Source organism: Esox lucius, chromosome 6 (genome assembly GCF_011004845.1).
Source record: "Esox lucius isolate fEsoLuc1 chromosome 6, fEsoLuc1.pri, whole genome shotgun sequence".
Lineage (NCBI taxonomy): Eukaryota > Metazoa > Chordata > Actinopteri > Esociformes > Esocidae > Esox > Esox lucius.
In genome coordinates this window covers 9,246,361-9,268,259 of record NC_047574.1, presented here as the reverse complement: position 1 = coordinate 9,268,259, position 21,899 = coordinate 9,246,361, and the positions used below count along the sequence as shown (strand labels likewise).

Genomic DNA, 21,899 nt, shown 5'->3' with positions numbered 1-21,899 from the left:
GCTACTTCTGTCTGGCCCTCACAGAGGAATTACACTCGAGACAAATTGACTTAAAAGAATGCTTTGATGAATTGAAAGAGTCAAACAACAAAGCTAAAGCAGTACAGATTTCCCAGGCACTTCATAATCAATTCTGATAATCATACAATTAATTTAATTGTATGACTTACATTTTTGATGACATTAGTCTCAGTGAAAAGATGCCTGTTTTAATTACCTTGTGAAAAATCCTCTATTAATGGGCACATGGGTGGCAAGGAAATTCTCAGTGAATTCAACAGGTTATTGATCAGTGGTTTTGTAATATTTAAAATGATATAATTATACAGGACTTCTTTATAAATGTCCTTTTTCTATTCTTCATTAACACACATCAATATGTGATTATTTGAAATAATTGTATACAGTAAGATGTTATGGCAGAAGTACATAACCTTATATTACAGAAGGGCTGTTGCAGTTCCACTCAAAAGTGTTCACTGTGAATCATTAAACGGACAAGTATTCACATTGTATTGTGTTACAATATGAAATCAAAATGAACATAATTATAAGTTCTTACCACTGAGTGAAATTTTTTTTTAAACAAAACAAATTATGTACTGTAAGTATTCCCCCACTTTAAAGGATTTTCTTTAAATATTCCTTTGTCTTCATGGTGTTGTTTCATGGTCATTCTTAGGCTTGGTGGGTTGTGTTTTGGAGGAGGCACGTTCTGATCTTTAACACCCAACGAACTGGAAGTTGCTTGAATTCCAAAAAGAAACAACACCATGAAGACGAAGGAAATCCAGAATTAGGTTTTATTCAGCTATGCATGCTAATCTACACCGAATCTGAACATTCAAAATGTACATATCTACACAAAATCTCTTAAAACGGAAGGCAGCTTTCTACGGGCACACTCTGGCGCCATTGAAAACATGTAAGGCAGACATTCAGAGGTCAGCTCCCCTAATCTCACAATCAGTGTTCACCAGTGCAATTATGCATGCAGCTCTCATTTCCAGGAACCCTCATCACAAAATGTAGAGGCAATTTCAGAGCTGCCTTCATTCTATACGATGCAATTTTTTACTTTGAGTCCAATGAGATGTATTACAATTAAGCTTCAGGTCAAGCAACTTAAACATGGGGGGAGTTGAACATAGTTGTATGACAAAGTTATCTCTTTTACCGAGTTATAGCCTTTTTAATGTGTGTGCCTCTTCATAGCAAAGAACCCTGATCAATGTGAAAGCGTGTACACACATATATAGGGTTATAAACAATCATTTGTTTATTTTAGTCAAACGAGGAGGCTCTGTTGGCCGCGGCGAATCTACTGATGTACTTCTAAAAATACTTTAGAAATGATCTGTGAGTGACAGTTGTCAAGGCAGATGAAACATCTGTCAGTAAAAAGATAGGACTCGATGTCCTTGTATTCAATGGAAATTTGACCTATGTCCCACGTTCTCTCTGAGCTAATGCACAACGCACTGAGCCCAATGAAAAAGTAGCAGCTTCAAAGCAGCTCCACAGCAAAGATATGTTATGGACTAAAATAACAGCCTGTGACTGCCCTGGCAGCTTGATGACACTATAATGTTTCAACAACAGTCCAGCATTCTTTTGGAATAAAAAAATATGAATTGAAGTACGTACGCCCAATTAATGTGCAGAAAGGTGCTGTAGTGCATTGATAAAACAGTTTGTTGATTTTGATAACATGTTTGAAACCGGCCACACCATTTGAAATATAATATTATGATAGTGACCACTAATAACAATCTGACCAGACTGGGGCATTTGTTCCCCTTATGCAAAACTGAAAAGAAAGTCTGGGATGTACATGTAGTACTCACCTCTATAGCAATAACCATTGAACCATTGCATCCATAGTGTGATAATCAGACCATGGTAGAATCAGTAAGAATTCTGTTTTGGGAAAATCCATTTGAATTCAATAACTTTTCGACAATGCCCCTTATGATACTGAAGGAAGGAACTTCCAAACATATTTGCCCATTGCAGAAGTAAAATTCTGGAGATAAAGGCCATCAAAGCAGATTTATTTTTGATGCCATATGACACATTTAGAAACCCATATACTTACAAGGGTTGGTTATCTTGTGGGGTCAATTGTAGTGTGGATACGAATCCAAACACAATGATCTTAACAACTGTGTACATGTTAACTTCGCACTCACTGGAATGTACTAGAACATGTAATGGACCTCAGTCCCCGTAGTCATTTTATCGTTTCAATTGTTACGCACTCCTCTTGGGGGAGACCATAACACGCCACCACACGGGCACCTTGCAAGGTGGTTAAGGTGATGGAGTTGTGGGTGTGAACAGGGAGGACAGACAGCCGGAGTACTATTTAATCCTGGTTTATTTCTAACCCCAAACACGGTAATGTGCGAAAAGAGGCTGACCGGACCCACGGTAAAGAAACCATATCAAAACCCCCTAACTCACCTAGTCTACAGAGAACCACTGAGAAACATATCAAAACCCCTTAACTTATCTATAGAGAATCCTCTAGCGAAAATAAATACAGGGTGTGGGCCACTCGGGACTTACCTAGGCTATATAGACAAAAAGGAACGATCGAAGAATGACAAATAATAGGACAAATCTTGAAAATTCACTGGACATAACCAAAACAATACACAGCAGACCCCAAATGACAAGTGACACAGACCAAGCACTGGTTTACATATCCACATGAAGCACACAGATTGCTTTCTCTCAAAACAAAAAGGTGGTGTGTCAAATTAACTAATGTGTATTTGTAAATGTCTGGATGTTCTAAATGTATCTAAAGGTGTATATGGTGCCAGTGTGTATGTTTCACTTGGGTTCTTTAGGCCTAAGTGTTCTATGTGTTGTAAAATGAAACAGGTCCGAAATGTATGGCAAATCTACAGCAACAGGAGTGAGACCAGACAAAGGAAAAACAATTGGAATTTAAACAGTCCCGGGAAGGACTGTGATTGGTCAATGAGGAGTGGAAACAGGTGAGACATAACTGGAGTGCTCGCTGATGAAGCGGGCCTGCTACATGGGATGGGTTGCTCTGAACACCACCTGAACGGAACACATACAAACAAGCACATATACCCATCATCACAAGGCTGGGGAACGTAACACAGCACATACCTCCAGCATAACAATGCTGGGGAATGTTACATCAATCCAAAGTGCTATCCAAATACGTTTGGAGTTCACTCTGATATGACATATTACAGTACAGTACATATTTGTGTACAGTACAAACACTTGGGCACCAAATGTGAGCAAAGACATAATGAATGTAAGGCCACGTGTCTCAAACGATTGTGATCACAACAAGAACATTTAAAAAAATGCACGCAATCAATCAATCAATCAAATGTATTTATAAAGCCCTTTTTACAACAGCAGTTGTCACAAAGTGCTTTACAGAGACACCCGGCCTTAAACCCCAAGGAGCAAACAACAGTAGTGTTGGATTTCAGTGGCTAGGAAAAACTCCCTAAGAAGGCCGAATTTTAGGAAGAAACCTAGAGAGGACCCAGGCTCAGAGGGGTGACCAGTCCTCTTCTGGCTGTGCCGGGTGAGATATTAAGAGTCCAATTAGAATAATAAATACATTTATCTGGGCTAAATCCAGAGTCTATTTGATTCTAGACTAGGTCAAAAGTATGACCAGGTGGACGAGGACAGGGACAGCAACGGGCCCCCCAAACCAGGTACTCCGCAGGTGTGGACCAGGACCTAATCTCCTCCTAAAATTTAAAACTGGAGGAGACTGAGAAAAGTTAGAAAGTGCATTCCTCATATCCCCCAGCACAATTATATAGCAGCGTAACACCTTGGAACTGAGACGCATTCTTTGCTAATTTGTGTAAAATAGGAAAATAAACATTTTATCATTGTATGGTATGGCGTGTTCGAAATATGTCATGTGCACCTTTATCTCTTGAATGTTATGGCATTCAGGTAAAAAAATAAAATGTTTTGAGTACTTTGGAAAATATCTATGAAAATGGAGTGAGTTCAATCAGGTGGGCGGCCGCTTAGGGCCCACGACCACGAGGGGAGACGGGACCCCCAAATCAAATTTTCCTTGGGGCCCCCAAAAGGCTAGGGCCGGCACTGAATTCAGTGTATTTTCCCTTTTCCCAGTTTTTCCCAGTACAGCTGCTAATCAGGAGTTCTCATCTGTGAACAAGAGCTGCATTTACTCAAGGGTCTTACATTTTAGGTGACGGAGAAACCACTCATTTCATGTGTTTTGACTCTTAGACAACTTCTGAAGTGATTTGCCAGGAGAAAAAGAAAGTTAACCCAAACAATCCTTCAGTGTCAAACAAGAATAAGGAGCCTTTACCCTTTGAATGAATGATGTATTTAAGATGATGGCGTGCTGAGTTGATGTTGTTTGGGATTGCTTTTCTCAATTTGTTGCACATTTTTTTTAAATAATAACATTAGGATAATACTATCATATGAAAATATTTTTAACACATAGTGAAAGTTAAACTTGACTGAATTATGCAAAAGCCCACCGCCAAAAACGTGTTGAAAATACACTCAAAATGAACTACAATATAAAATATGTCATAATGCAAATACTGAGCTTTGTAGTACAAAATCAAAAAAAAATATTTTACTGGCATTATTATTATTTAAAATAGCTTTTTAAAACCTAACCTTGAATCCTCACAAAGCTGTTTTTTGGAATGTTTTATGAGAACACATTGGAGGGATCTAGACCATTGCTCCCTGCAGAACCTTTCCACTAATTATCTACAAATGTTTTGCTTTATTAAGGACTGGTGATTTTGGACATGATTTTTAAGTTTGTGTCATGGGGCAGTAGGTCAAACCATTAGAAGTAAACATTAAAACCGCAGTCATTTCTTTTTATTCCCATTCAAGCAACTTTTGTCACTGGAAGAGAGTAGTGCATGTTTGTGTGTGATTCGGTCTGTTCTCCTGTACCAATACAGAATTAAAGATTTATACTCACTTTCAGTTTGAAATGAGATGAACACAAAATAGGATGTAGAACAAATGTAAGTGGGAACATCACTGGACATAACAATAGGGAAAAATGAATGATTGATCAAAGACCTGTCAGGCATGACAGACTAGAAACTGTACTGGAAACAAAACCTGCTTACACATTTCTGGAAACATGCTACAGTTCTACTACAGAATGTTCAGGGATGCCATTCATGTCTAGGAAACACAGTATATAGTAAGTGTTTGATTTTGATGACTAATATGATTCATATCAGCCTTGAGTGAGGGTGTCATTGAGAAAAGATTAAAACCCTCCTTCTGGGAAATGATTCTTGTGTAGAAGTGATGGATTAGTGCTGTACTACCACATTTCCGCAGATTTGACAACTCTTGGCTTGATGGTTTGAAACCAGATTAGGCCTATAGGCTAGCAAGTGTCTTGTTTGACTGCATAATATAGAAGTCGGTTAATACAGTAGGTGGTATTTACCTGACAACTCTTTCCGAAGGTTTCTCCAATTCTCTAGTGGTCACTTCATACATTTAGTCTGATACTGCCACCCTATAAGTCATTTGTGTTGAACTCAACATAAAGGGCATTGTACAAAAACTATTTAATTAGTGATTGGATCGTCCCAGTCATATTCTTAAAGCCAGTGTAGTGATTTAAGAATGTTTATAGACTGTCTCTGGCCCTACCTATTGGTTTCTGGGACCAATCAAAACGTTTGGAATGTGTTTGCACTCAATATCTCTAAGAACCCAACTGTATGTTGTATAATCACTATATGAACAGCTGTGCTTGGATGACATTATGAAAACATTCTTTGCTTGCACTCTGGCCAAATTGTATCTACATTAAATATGGAATCTCACTTTCCCCTCTTATTTATGCAGATTTATTTGTAGTCACAATTCAAGTCAATTGCAGAAAATGTAATAATGGCAAAGAAAGTATACACCACCCCAAAGTTTTTTTTGGACATATACTGAAAATTAAAAACTGAAATATTACTGTTATATAAGAATCCACCATCCCTGATATACCAATTAGGAATTAGTTCAGGTGTAACCAATCACCATCAAAATTAAACACCAATTGAATAGGCTTCCATCTGTGTTAAACTATAGTGATTCACATGATTTCAGGATAACTTCAGTAGTTTCTCTAGGTTTCCTCTGAATTGCACAGCAATGCTCATCCATGACCACTAAGGAGCTTTCAAAAGGACAAAGATTTGGAAAAGCACAGATCAGGAGATGGGTATAAAACAATTTCATGGTATTAGGGGTGCTATTGAAGTGTTTTCTGATGGGTCCATTATTTTCCTAATCCCATCTGATAAGACAGCCCTACTGTGCATGGCATGACAGCAAGGGCATAGCAAAGAATACCATTGGATATGCACATATTCTGTCTATGTAGTAACAGGGAGAGGAAATCAGTGTTCTGGGCCATGGAGGGCATTTTATTTACAAACGGCAGTGGGCGGAGTAAACAGAACATAAGTGTCTGACCAATCCTCACTGTAAGTGCAGGCTCCTGATTGGCGCAGGGCATCGATCTGGCTCTTCCGGGGCTCTGGACAGCTCTTTGGACACTGCTGGGGCTCTGGGCATTTTATTTACACTAATCCCTTCTTCCTTTTGTGCCCTGAATTGCTTTTCTGGAGCCCTTTTATCCTCTCCTGAAGAGGCCCAATGGTGATACACATACTGTAAATGGAACTACTTAAATGGACTAATAAAATATCAATTCATTACTGACATTTAGTTAGGCTACATTGTACTGTTGTTCCTTCTTCTGGAAGGAATTAATACATTGTATGTATTACCAACAAATGTTTCTGGCATTTTTGCATTTCCTGCAGGCAAATTAATGATCAGCCATTGCTACATTAATAGAACAGGTGTTTAAATGCTGACATCACATTTAATTCACTAATTTGTGTAGGAGAGTCTGTGCTGCTTTTCTTGTTTTCCTTTTTATATTAAATCGATGAAACAGTGTGGAGAGAAGTTTGAAAAGCAGAGAACGATTTTAGGGGGAGCACTGATGATGACTGCCCAGTGAATATGCGTGGCCAGGTCTTTAGTGTAGATCTTACAATAACACGGATTACATCAGTTGGATAACGTTTCTTGTTATGCAATTACAAATACACATACAGTTAGCATTTTTAATATTAGGTGTAAATGTGACCAGAGGATATTCTTTTGTGCAGTGGTGTTTGGTTGGAGTGATGTAGATGAAGTAATCTAAGGTACTTAATTTGCCCTTTTGCTGTAATTGGTAACATTAGCTAAGTGTACAGTCACACTAATATTTGTCAGCCTCGTGCTCTGATGGAGTTTTGGAGTTTTGATGGGTTATTGTATACCTGATGTCAATACATTTTCTGCTGGATTTTCTTTCTAAGAAATCTATTTACATCTGAGACAAGAGCAAAATACAAAGCTGTGTTGAAATTAGGACTACAGTAATGCAAAGTGCTAAATGGTTTGATAATCAGTGCATTGAATGCATCATATCTCTCTCTCTTCGCAGGTTATCAGGCTTCATGTTGCCATCACCTATTGTGAGCACAGGGTCGATAATGGCCCTATGGTTCACAACAGATTTTGCTGTGAGTGCACAAGGATTTAAAGCAATTTATGAAGGTAAGATCAATCATTATTACATATTTCTCAAATTAAAAGGTCTGCATGAAAGTGTTTCAAATTATTTAACACAACATTATCCAACTATCGACATGTATTATTTACTATGTTTATTTCAATGACAGTGGATTGTGATGCCATTATTGGAATGGTTAGTTTGACTGTACAATATATATTACCATATTATTATTATTGTATAGAGTAATTCATGAAGTCTCAAAAGCTACATATTACGCTGTACATCATATTTCAGCAAGCAGCTATAATTTCGTATTAATAAACGTTGCTACTAGCTCTTCAGGCCCGAGAGATGCTGTGGATGTTTTCAGCTAATACTTGTTGCCATTTACACTTTGCATTATTAAACCTGCAGGTTGGTAGCTGTGACATTTGAAATGAAGTTCAGCCCAACTGTATCAAACTAGTATTTACAAAACTTGTATAGTGTGTTTTATAAACTATACACACAAAACACTGTGACCTAGCCAGGAAAACACAGCATCTCATATATTTTCCATGAAGTCTAAATATCACTGCTCTCAGCTTACTCCCTCTTGTAGGAAAGCACTTTCAGGCTGGCCAAAACTGTAGCAAACTTCATGACCTCTCTAGAGACACTGAGGCCAAAGCTATGAATGATGCACAAGCAAGGCACTTTGCTGGTGAAACTTTCTAGAGATACGTTATATTTTTCATTTGTTATATTCTACAGGGCTGTGAGTGGATAGCAAAATTAAATTATTTTGTAATGAAATATCAGTATTATTTGGCAATGTCTCGTTTTTGATCAAAAGGCCTGAAGTATGGTTTATTATGTCTAGCATGTGCTAGTTCTTGCGGTGAGTGATGAAGAAGTAATGAACTATGATGGGCTAATCCAGTAGTAGTCAATTACATTTCTTAGGGAAACACTTCTGTAAAAGAAAATCACTGGAAGAGCCGCCATTCCTATTTGAGAACCGGGGTCATGTGTAAATCCAATATTACATGATATTTAAGAGACTATTACATGGACTATTGAGTTATTTAATAATCTTATTTTCTAGAATTATCTAATTTATATGATTTTTTTATATTCAGTTGATGAATATAAATAAATCGTATAAGAGTTTGTGGAGAACCAACAGATTTTTAGTGAGTTACTAAGATACTAGACCAGCATTACATAGAGTCTAGCGTTTCAAGTGTGTGTTCAAAATTGGTAATATTTCCAAATTTAGAGCCAAATTCATAAGACGAAAACAATTTAAAAGTCTGTTAGCTTTGCTGAAAACACTTTTACCACTCTGTTTGTCCCAGACACTAGAAAGTTTACTCATGTAACTGTGGTTAAAAAAAGTTACTGACACATTCAGCTGAGAACAAGAGAATATATTATTGTCACTAGCCACCAATTAAGTCTCCAAGAGCTGTGTACGCCGTGAGCAAAGGACTGTAGCACAACTATAACTGGGCACATCTAGTGTTAATTGTATGTTACCTAATAACTAACCACAAGTAATTCTCATTCAGACTGCGAGAAAACTAACAAAAGAGTCGCTGACTCTGTCGCTGACAGAGGAGTTGAAAAAGGTGTTCTGAAAGGCAATCAGGTTGATGTTGTCAATCTGCTGGAGAATGGATTCCCCAGAAAAGACTGACCAAAAAAAAAATACTCAGGCCAATTTAAAATAGGGGGTGAAAATGTAAAGCAAAGCGCAACATTTCAGGCTGGTAGTTTCAGATGAACTGATGGAGAGGACTGCATCTGTTTTTCCTAGTGAAGCCCTGTGCCAGGGGCCGTTAAATGAAACGTCTTCTGACAAACGAAGACAACAGGTGAAACGCATCCTGACGAACAAGGAGGATTACAGTCGTGGTCTGACATACCCAAAACAGCACCAAATATAAAAATAGAATTTTAGAAAAAGAAACTGAAGCCTGTAACATCAGTTTCACAACTACACTTTCAGCTGATTTCTTAGCATATCTAATTTTAGTACAAACACCTGTCTCAGAATTAGCTTCAGCTACTGTATGTTTTATGTACAGCTACTGTCAGCTACTGTGTTAGGAAGATTTTGTTCACTTCACATTGGCTTCCATTTTCACTTGTTTGCGCTGTAGACAAATATCACATATTTTTCTATGCGTTAGTGTATGGCCTCTGAGTTAATCTATCAGAGTAATAGTGTTCTATACGTTTTCTTCTGGTTTCCTAAATGTGACCATTTAAGTCTAAAGAATAGATTTTCTGGAGAATGTTATACAGGTCAAGTTTTAAGTTAAACCACAGTTATGATGAATGGTTTATGGGGTTTATTGCAGTTAAGTTCAAGATATGATGTCATCTAACTACGCACCCTGCAGGATTTCCCAGCAGCCCTTATTTTGTGATGTATGACCCATTACGCTTGACTAATTGTAATCTATTTGCCTGCAGTGTTTTGAATGGCCAGCAGTGTGTGAAATAGATATAGAATAACCTAAAACCATATTTACAAGATGCTCTTAGAAATCCAAAGTAGGTATGTTTGCTATTGGTTTACTAATTTCAGGACAATAGAGAATATATATAAAACATGCTGTGTTTTGGAACTTTATTACTATGCTAAACAGTTGGACATACCTGCCTTTACACTTATTTAAAATCATGGCAAATGAAAAGGGGACTTCTATGATCCCATTGTAATTCAATCATTATACATTCCTTTAGATGTTTCTGGGGGGGAAAATTCCGTATTATGAAGACAAAACCATGCAGCAGTGAGTAGATAACAGACATCTCCAGCATGGTGAAACAAGCAAGATGAGAGTCCAACCAATTCTTCACCAAGCCTTGAAAATTCCAAATAATGCTTTATGACAGCATTCAGCTTTACATGATTTAACCAGGCCACTATGTTATAAGGTGATTACATATATTTTTTAGAAGTCAGTAGCAAATATGCTTTACAACAGCAAATATGCTCTACGGACACACACACTGAAAGTATTTAATAACAATCCAAACAAAGTAACAGTACTCTTAGTGGCACCTCTCCTATTGAATCAATGGCTTAATATTTACTTTTCTTAAAGGATGTTTAACAATGCTTTGATAAAATGCATGGGAGCAACACAAGTTACCTCTCAAAACCAGTTATGAAAAGCTGGACTGGATAGTCCAACTCAGGATATTGCAGACCTTTTTGAAATTAAGGTTTAGTAATAATAACAATATTAGTACAGAGAGAGTCCCCCTCTCCTGTTTGTTAGAGATAGTGTTCCATGTAGTTCTAACTGGAACAACCAAGATGTAGTCTTCAAAGCACAATAGTTAGAAAACCTTTAAATCCCTATGCCACTTCTAATCAATCCTTTGAGTCTCTTGTCATAAGATTTTTGTTTTCTTTCTTGACATGAAGGGTTTTCAAAATGAACTTTAAAAAGTATCTCAATATTGTTAGCTGGTGATATTTTCTGAAACAAAATAGAATAAAATAAAGTAAGAAAATTAGAATACAACTAGCCAACTAGCAGAGAATGCACAGAGATTAACCCATCCAGAGTTTGTTTACCTATATTGAAAAAATTAAAGCCTTCAGAAACAGTTTTGGAAAACATCAGCTTGCATTGCAGTTGCAGTATAGGCATGTATTTCTACTGGTGTGTGGTTTGTGTACAACTGTGAATGTTAAAAGGCAGTATAAACTTCAGCAGCTAGGCTTAGATACAAAAAAAAAATAAAATGTACACTTATCCAGAGCAACTTACAGTAACCACAAATATTTTGGAGGGTTTTGGATCCCACAGAACAAGAGTCAAGCACTTAGCATTCTTTTAAATATGTATTTCTTCTGTCATGTCTATGCTTTTTTGAAGAGAAAAAAGGGAATATCTGAGGATGAGAGTATTGGTGACAGAGCAGTGGGTCGGATTCAAACCCATGCTTCAGCAGTATACTGCGAAACCATCCTAGGCCACAAGTAGTTACCATTTTTATGCACTAAATTGCATTTTATACCCTAAGCTATTGTATGTAGCCTATCACATTTTTACTTTTTCTATCATATTTTTATTTCGGATATCTTGGTTATAATTTGAAAATTATGTTTATCCTTTTTATGATTCTATGTTTTGCATAGATCTTCTAGAAGGGCAAAAAGTACCTATAGTACATAATTTGGTTGATGATGGGTATCATAGAATCTGGATACATAAATTGTTCAGCTACTTTGGAGTTAACACTACATTTTGTTTTTGGAGATTTTTCTCCCATCTCAATTTCTGGATGTCAAATTCCCATTTACGGCCTAGCCTCATCATGGAAACTCTACAGCATAATGATTGATCGAGACATGATTCACATCTCACAAAGCCAGTCCGATTCTTAGCACACTGCTGGCTCAAACTGAAAGCCTTCAGCTGGACATGTAGTGAGGTAATGCAATCCCCGAAATACACTTCCACAATTTACTTTGCAGGCACCCAATCTTCACCCAAGTAGTTGCCAGAGCACAACGTGACAAGACTGTCCCGTCCAACTATCCAACCGCTCACATGCTCCCTGATGTGCAGAGCGAGCAGGCACGCAACGAGTTCATACAGGCACTCTCACCCAGCTTGCTAGTCCTGTCTCATTACAGAAAGCCTTGGAGCTGGCTTCAGAGAGGGATGCCGTCTGGGGCATCGGTGGGAGTGTTTGGAGATACACCCACTGTGCAGGCTGTGGTGCAGAGCAGCCCAGAGCCACAAAAGACTATGGGTGGCTGAAATGACTCAGCTAAATCACTGAAGGCCAAACACAACACACTGACAGCATGCAACACATATCTTCAGAACACAGGGAAACGACTTGGAGACCACATAGATTGGGCAGCGCCAACCCTTAGTTCTTTTTCCTGAACCCGACCCTAGACACGAGGTTCCCTAGAGCACTGAAGAGGAATCAAAGCGTGTCCCCTCAAGAAGCAGTTGAAGGCACAGAGATGCATGAAGCCTGTTAAAATAGTGGGCTGGACCAGAGTTGGGGACGCTGGTCACATCCGTGAGGGTGCCTTGCCCTGACCTTGTACACACTAGTCCTATTGTATACCTGGTGTGGACGGACATTGCATCAGGTTTGCCTTAAGCTCACATTTGTGTGCAATAATGAAGCTGACCGTTGGTAAGCAGTACATCATCCCGCAGACGTTTCAGCTGTACACAAGTACATGAGTTTCCATTCATTATTCGCCCCCCTACTGTTACATTGAGGGATGCCCAAGGCCTCCATTAATCAAACAGTTATACAAGTTATAGTAGTCGGTCTAAAGATGATGTGAGCAGCCATGTACAAAGTTTGTTTCTTTAGGTCCTTCCAGCTCCATAACAGAATCACAAAAAAAAATGTTTTGGGGAGCGCCTGAGAACATCTCACACTGACAATGAAACAATACTACAGTCACCAGCAACAACTTGTGTGACCGAGAGTTAGTTACCAGAAAAGGAACCAGGCAAGCCTATTTCAGCTGGCCCGCAATTAAAAGTGATAAATGTTGCTGCCCTCACTGGATTTGAATCCAGGTCTCCCACACGAGAGGCTTTGTCTTCAACCACAGTGCCACAGTGCAATTCATTTGCCTAGTGTTGGTATAGTTTCTCGACATTAGATCATTTTGTCACTCATTAACTTCATGTCAAGTTTGACACCATTAAGCATTGTGTTAAACTTTTCTTATTATGTTTAACTCCACCACAAATAGCATCTATGAACTGTATTGCTTTTGCCTTGCCATTTTAATAGCTTATTAGCTATTAGCTACAGTAATGGGCTTACTAGTATCTACTTGGAAGTGTCGTAAGAATTGAGCAATTGCTAGTGAGACTGAAGATTAACTTTAAACTGCCAAAGCTATTTCATGGCACATCAATGTTCGTTTTTCTTACAGTTGTGAATGACATTTATACAATAACTATCAATATAGGTGAGTTTAACTTACTTTTTTGTCAAGTGAAAAGACGAGAGAATCGTAGAAAACCTTACTCGTGAAAACCCCTACCCCAAGGATATGTGGTCTAGCCTATATTACCCCAAAAAGAATGCACGGATGTGTTCTTTGAAAATCCACCAGAAATAGTTGCAATATAACCATAAACACAATTTTTTAGGCTTACTATAACTTAGCTATTGAAGGTTGTACCCAGCTAAGTTTTTGTCTATCCTGAACAAATCCTATTCTGTAATTTGTTTTGACTGTGACGAGATTTGAATGCGGGACCTGTTGTTTGCGTCCGCATCCCTAACAACCACGCTATTTAACAAAGGGGAAGTCGGTCACTCACTGACTCACTCCCACTCAGTCTGATCGCACCACACAGGGTTCAAACCAGGGACACTGGAGCACACTGATGACTGTCACCCACAAAGCGTCACTACCATTGCCCCACAAAAGCTGCATCTCTTGTTGAACTAGAGAAGCAACTACTTCAAAGTCTCTGAGCAAGTGACGCTAACTGAATGAAATGCTATCTGCGCCCACCGTGACGCTAACTGACTAGCCATTTCACACTCATTGCACTCACCGCCCTTTGACCTTCTCCTCCTCTGCAGCAACCCCGGCAGATGTGCCATGCCCAACTGAGTGATCCCGGTCTACAGGCACCAATGTAACCGTTTTTCGCTCTGACCGCCTCTTGCGGGGTTCAAACCTGCGGGCCACTGAACACAATGACAACTGTCAACCACAAAGCATCGTCACCATTGCCCGACAAAAGCAATGGCCCTTGCTTGACAAGGAAACGTACTACTTCAAGGCGTCGGTGCTAAGTGACTAGGCAAAGCGATGTGTGCGCATATGTGGTGCCTTACGGCACATCAATAGTTTCTCATTGCAAGTGTGAGTAAAAAATTGCATATACATATTATGATATTTTAATTATTGATATTTTAATGAAACCATTGTCACAACATTTGCTGAGTTCTCCTTACTTTGGCCCCTCTACACTGTAGCAGCAATGCCCCCATTGTCGTGGGTGAAATGACCCTGGCTGAGTGAAAATGTTGCTTGGTCTCATTTGGTTCAGAACAAGCTCTACACATGCAATGCTCCATGCGTCCATATGAGAAGGCATGTCAGAGAGGTTGTGTGGGGCCTACAGACAGCTCATTGCAGTGACCAGGAAAAAGCTGTCTGTAGGCCCCACATAACCTCAGCTTGCAAAGACCCCAGTTCCCTTATCCATGAGTTGCTAAATCTGATCAGGTTTGATTCTCCCCTCTTCAGTGGCTAGTGGCCAGAACAAATATTACATTTCCACCAACAGAAGGTACAGGCAGTCAAGGTCCTATGCTTCAGCTGTGCAAAGCTCGAGTTATTTTGAGTTGTTGATGGCATTCCTCCGAAGGAATGTCTGGTCTACCTCGACCATATCCTGTGTCCTGAGTGGATGATCGTACCCAATCGACTCACATCATTCCACTTCACCCTCAAACCTCAGTGATGGCACTGTGAAGTGCTTCAACACAGGCACAGCAACTGGTCATCATCTCTGCCAAACACCAGAGTGACATGGAAAGCCCTTACCTCTGGTCCTCATGGTGTTCTGCGTCACTGCTCAAGACTGCACATCTGGCCTCCTCATACTTTGTAGGGAGATCCACACACCTGCGGAGATGGCATTTGCCCGGCCCCCTGTATAGCCCTGTTGTTTTCCTAAGGCCAGGGGTACACTGGAAAAGTCCAGGATTGCTTGGAGACAGCATATGCCTTTGCCATACAGCGGTTGGTAAAATGCCAGCATGAGTTACGCAGAGATCCATACATCCAGTTGCCAGCCTCCCCTGGGTTCACTGGAGTCAAGGACTGTAACCCCTTTGGTCCCATTTGTTGCCACAGATTGATCTCCCTGTACCACAAGTGGACACTCAGCCCCATCACACACCTCAGACAAAGGAAGCCAATGGTATTTTGTAGCAACCCAGTTCAAACAGTGATGTGTGTATTTTACAGTTTAAGCGTTTAGCAGACTAACTTATCCAGAGTAGCATTTGTTTTTTGTTTTTGTGTGATCAGATCAGATTTGCTAGTACTCAAGGTCTTGTGGTGTCCAGCACGATAGCTTTTCTGTTGACTGCCAGTAACACGAATGCTTTATTTAACCCTGATGGGTCAACTTTTGCTAGTTAGCTAGCAAAAAAATCACAGTTGACAAAAGCCAAACTAAAGTATGAACCCACAAAACACAAATAAAACAGCAGACCGTTGCAATCAGAAAGATTATGAAATAGATTGATTTACAGCTTGACTGCTGGGCCCTAATGATATAAAAGGGTTGAGCTGAGTAAGCTACCAGAGCCAGTGAGGGAAGCACCAGGGGAATGTTCTAGCCTCAATCCATATCTGCAGGTTCAACATGTTGCTGTGTTGAAGGCAAATGTGCTGAAAACCATAGAGGAAATTAGATATTTAGCCTGGAGGGATCTCAAGTAAGAGGGAAAGGTGAAAGAATCCTCTAGAAGAGAGGTTGGTAGTCAGAACCATCTGGCGGTAGGTTGGTGGCCTACTCCCATTTTTTTCCTCTGTAGGGTATGTTCAAGCCCACCTTGAAAAGATATTTAAGGTTAATTCTCCTAGTCCGATTTTCTTAATGTTTTTGTAACTGTGAGCTAAGACTATAAGTTTAAGGAATTCTCTACGTAATTACTCAGAGTACGTATGACTTTTTTTTTGCTCAATACTCCAAAGGTTTGGATTTAAAATCCTACAGTAGGGGGGTCATAAAATATACTCTCAGCTTTTATTGGAGGATACTTGTGTTCATGGTTTCACCATTTACAAATATCATCACTTTGTATGTGTATAGTCCCATAATTACCCCAGTGAGTACCTGGGCATTGTATGTATGTGGGATAGATTGTCAAGGGTTCGTGATAGAATCTACTGCTTCCTCTATTCTCAGAGTCCACTAAGCTTCCACAAGCAAAGCTACAGTAGCTCCTTGAATTCCAATATTGCAGAGATGGCTTCTACCAGCTACTGAGAAATGTAGAGGAACGACGTAGGTGAGATACTTCTGTGTCAGAATTGGGCCATATGTTTAGTAGTTCCTGAGTATCTTCCTGCACTTCAAGAATTGGTAACAGCATCAGAAAATGTGTTTGTCAATGTACTTCTTTGTAGATGTTTAAAACCTCAACTATTAAGGCAGCGATTGTGTTCAGATTGTCTTGTAATATAATACAGTACATTTGTTCATATGCCGTAATCCATTTCTTTGCAGTAGTGAGAGTACTCCTGTTCTCACCTCGTACACTGGTATTCAGCTCAACGTGTGAATACACTGGAATGTTAAATGCAAAACGTGTTTTACTTCCTGGCTCACTCAACAGAGACCCTCATGGGCTCATCTATCCATACAGGCCATGACTGATCAGCATGGGTCAGAGTAAAAACCTTCAAGGCTCAGTGGTCTGGGACCATGGACATTTCACATTCAGCAGGTGTAAAAAAGACTTGGTTCTGCTCTGGGAGCACAGTTCTAACACATTGTTCACATTTTACATTGAAACATTGAAAAAATTGGAAAATAGCACCTGAAAAAGAAAGGGATGCCACCTTGAAACTGTAACTAAACGGGCAAACTGTTTTCTGATGAGTCATTCAAATGGCTTCACCTTTAACTTAAGATGTCACTGGGAACTAGAAATGTCCAAATAGGTCACATCACTGTTGTGGGATAAGGTTGCCTTTGGAAATGTATGGAAATATATTGTTTAACTATTGAAGGTTGAGTATGGGCTTTTTGTCCACGTATACCCACATTTCCATTGTGAATGCCATACATACTTATTTTGTGAGATCCTAATTAGCTGAAATTAGATTGTTTCAAAGCCATTGGAGCTGTTAAGTGCTAAACACATGCAAAGCATTTGTTCCTAATCTAGCATAGAATTATTGGATTTGTTTCGCTATGCAGAAGTTGCCGGTCTTCCAATACGTTTTTGAGCTCAATGCACTTTTTCTCTGGAGAGAAATTAAATAATTAACTACAGCAACTGGCCGTGTTAAAAAGGAACATAACTTCAATCATGGGTAAAGTGTGAATAACTTACTGATCTACAAAAATAAATGAGTTGCTATTTATTATGCAATGTGATTTTGGGAGTGTCTGCAGTTTTGATGTTTTCGAACAAGGCCACTGAACTTAATGGGAAACTGGGCTTAGGGAGTTGTAGTTTCTTACTCATTCTTGTTCAGTGCAGAATACTTACTAATGTGGTGGTTATACAGTCACCATAATCCTGTTCACACCAGGTTTGGTGGAGGTCATTCATTTCTGGGAGGCTCCTCGGCAGGAGCATTGATTGTATTAAAATTTGAAAGACAGAAGGTAGCTAAAACACAATGAATAGTTCTGCAGGAAAGCATGCCTTATCTACTTTGAAGAACTGAACTACTAAAACAATTTTGTCATATTACTTGATTTATTCAGTCAGACAGCTCTTCCTCAAATATATAGAACAAGGTGTAACATTAGGTAGCTAGCTACACTAGCTAGCCACCTACTTCTAGCCCAGGGTTATTCAACTCTGGACCTCGAATCCAGTTCCACTCCGTTTTTTTTTCATTGCAACCCTCGAATCAAGGACTTATTTTGAATTTGAAGTCACATGTGTTTACATGGGTTTACATGTAATCTGTTACATGAAAGCTGTGACCAGTTACTTTACAAACAAAGGTATTGTAATCAGATTAAATATACATTTGGAAAGCTCTTCTTTGATTACTATCAAATTCTGAAAGAATCTGACACCAATTTTGATCTGGTTTTCAACACAGGCCCACGGTATAAATACAATACAGTAAGTCTAATGATAACTGTACCATCACACTGCCTTCATACTTACTGGAAGAAGATGCAACCTAGAATATAATGTAATACAACACACTGTTGACAGCAAGCACTCTGCCCAGTGATAGCGGTAGGTGCAGACAGGCCATTATTTCCAATCCAGTCCTGCCACCTCCGCTCTATACATGCGATTGCTCTCAACTCCAGAGAAATAACAAGATATCCATAGTTATTAATGACTACTGTCAAGATTGATTTAAAAGTGAAAAGTGTATGATGCAGGTTGTATTTGTATCTTGCTTGTTGAAAATCAATCGCCCAACAGATTTAATCACTGGCTAAGTTAGCAAATCAGTGCTTATTTACATAATTTTACCCAGTTTCTGTTGAATCCGTTTAATAACACATGCTGACTACAACGCAGCTAGTTGCTACAAGATTTGCAACTTGGCAAGTTTGTTTCATAATTTCATCATGCCATTGTGCAGAGCTAGCTACCATTGAGCAACAGATGCTGCTGGGTGATATGTGCTGTGGCTACCTTAGGGAAATAGTGCTGATTCTGAGTAAACACATTTCAGGGCAATTTCAGTAGTATACAATAGAGAAAAAAAAATCACAGTTAACACAGCATATTACTAAATGTAGTTTGAAGGGTTTTGAGGGGGTTTCCAATTGCAATGCAACTTTTGTTATGGGGGTTGCATAGTTTCAGTTCATGAATGTTGACATTGATGTTAATTTAATTAACTCCTGGCAGGGGACAGAGTAAACAATGGCTTATTATGGATCAGGACATCATGGGTCTTCAGACATCACCCAATGGAAGGTAAAGGGAATCAAAAATATGTCTTTATTTCACCCTACCATCCCTTAAAATTAAGTGTAGCCTAAATGACCAATCATTTCTTTTGCAACCTGTGGACAGCCAGTAATCAATGCAGTCTTGCAACAGTTTAGTTCCCAATCCAAGCGGAAAATAAGTTTTAGAAAATATGTTATCAGCCTACTTTCTATACCCCTCTGTCTAAAATGGTTTAATTTCAGAAAGAGCTTTTATTGCTCAATTTAATTACTGCTGATTCAATGTTATTTTTTCCCACAGGCCTAAAAGACACATCATCAGACTTGTGCGATTTTAATAGACTTCAACAGCTGAAATTAATGAGATATCAAAGTGTCCTCAACAAAAACTTTAAAACTATGCCTATAGCAAATGCATTATATGACAATCAATTTCCACATCAATGTAGCCCTTTATAGTTATGCCATTTCATAACAGCAACCAGTTCTTTTTCAAACTAGTTTTTGAAGCAATTCTCCACCATGACAGGAAGAACACCAGAGTTGCCTAATTATTTTGTGAGTTACGTTTGTGTAAAATATATGCAGTAAATATATATTTCCAAGTCAAGTTCTTAAAGTTTAAAATAAAACTCTACTTACAATAGCAAATTACATTTACAAATTACCTTCCAGTGGTGGCTGATGGCTTTAAAAATGTAGGACTGGATAACTGAAATGCATGAATGACTCACTGTATATTAGATTATAGACCAAATGCCATGTTATTGGTACATCAAAGGTATTTTCCCTGCTGACCTGAGTATAGATAGCTGTCACATGTTAACATATCCCTACATCATTCAAGGAGATTGATATCTATTTTATCAATACATTAAAATGTTACCATATTGTTTGTTGTAGTATCTGCTTTGCTGCTTAAGATGGATACAGATTGTAAACAACTCTGTACTGCTTAATTTAGAAAGTAGTATATAGTAGTTGAATTGAGGACAACAATGGAAACACGTCTTTGGAACTATTGTGTTTTTATCCTCGACTGTTTGTGGTATGTGTATCTGTCACCAGCTGCAGCATTGTTTATTATGTTAGAAATAAATATAAATATGTATATATATATATACTCACCTAAAGGATTATTAGGAACTCCTGTTCAATTTCTCATTAATGCAATTATCTAATCAACCAATCACATAGCAGTTGCTTCAATGAATTTAGGGGTGTGGTCCTGGTCAAGACAATCTCCTGAACTCCAAACGGAATGTCAGAATGGGAAAGAAAGGTGATTTAAGCAATTTTGAGCGTGGCATGGTTGTTGGTGCCAGACGGGCCGGTCTGAGTATTTCACAATCTGCTCAGTTACTGGGATTTTCACGCACAACCATTTCTAGGGTTTACAAAGAATGGTGTGAAAAGGGAAAAACATCCAGTATTCAGCAGTCCTGTGGGCGAAAATGCCTTGTTGCTGCTAAAGTTCAGAGGGGAATGGGCCGACTGATTAAAGCTGATAGAAGAGCAACTTTAAAATAACCACTCGTAACAACCGAGGTATGCAGCAAAGCATTTGTGAAGCCACAACACGCACAACCTTGAGGCGGATGGGCTACAACAACAGAAAACCCCACCGTGTACCACTCATCTACACTACAAATAGGTAAAACAGGCTACAATTTTGGACAGTTGAAGACTGGAAGAATGTTGCCTGGTCTGATGAGTCTTGATTTCTGTTGAGACATTCAGATGGTAGAGTCAGAATTTGGCGTAAACAGAATGAGAACATGGATCCATCATGCCTTGTTATCACTGTGCAGGCTGGTGGTGGTGGTGTAATGGTGTGGGGGATGTTTTCTTGTCACACTTTAGGCCCCTTAGTGCCAATTGGGCATTGTTTAAATGCCACGGCCTACCTGAGCATTGTTTCTGACCATGTCCATCCCTTTATGACCACCATGTACCCATCCTCTGATGGCTACTTCCAGCAGGATAATGCACCATGTCACAAAGCTTGAATAATTTCAAATTGGTTTCTTGAACATGACAATGAGTTCACTGTACTGAAATGGCCCCCACAGTCACCAGATCTCAACCCAATAGAGCATCTTTGGGATGTGTTGGAACGGGAGCTTCGTGCCCTGGATGTGCATCCCACAAATCTCCATCAACTGCAAGGTGCTATCCTATCAATATGGGCAAACATTTCTAAAGAATGCTTTCAGCACCTTGTTGAATCAATGCCACGTAGAATTAAGGCAGTTCTGAAGGCGAAAGGGGGTCAAACACAGTATTAGTAAGGTGTTCCTAATAATCCTTTAGGTGAGTGTATATATATATTAAAACAGAGATCCAGTTTAAATCTGCAAAAACACTGACGTGGCTCAATGGAGTTTTCTGTTGAACTAGATTTTTTTTATCCTGGACTAGGCTTTATCCGTGTCTGTGAAACCGGCCCAAAATGTTTAAAAAGAAATAGCTCCTAACTTGCTGATTTAGGAGTAACTCTTAAAAAGAAAATGGGCATGTCAGTCGTAAGTTTTTGGCCTAGGAATATTTCACAAGGCGTTTTAGCACTAAAACCAGCTTCTAAATCTGTGAAGTTAAGGATAGTCAAGATGACTCCTAAATCACTAAGACCATCTCAC

General features: G+C 39.0%; 1 protein-coding gene across 3 annotated transcripts in view; it reads left to right on the top strand.

Moving 5' to 3' along the window:
- LOC105021402 (CUB and sushi domain-containing protein 1) overlaps positions 1-21,899 on the top strand; it is a 398,226-nt gene that overhangs the window by 151,202 nt on the left and 225,125 nt on the right. For all 3 annotated transcript variants that reach the window (XM_020047620.2, XM_020047618.2, XM_020047621.2), the window contains exon 3: positions 7,550-7,662. In XM_020047620.2, coding sequence (XP_019903179.2) covers positions 7,550-7,662 — 113 coding nt within the window. The remainder of the gene's footprint in view (positions 1-7,549; positions 7,663-21,899) is intronic.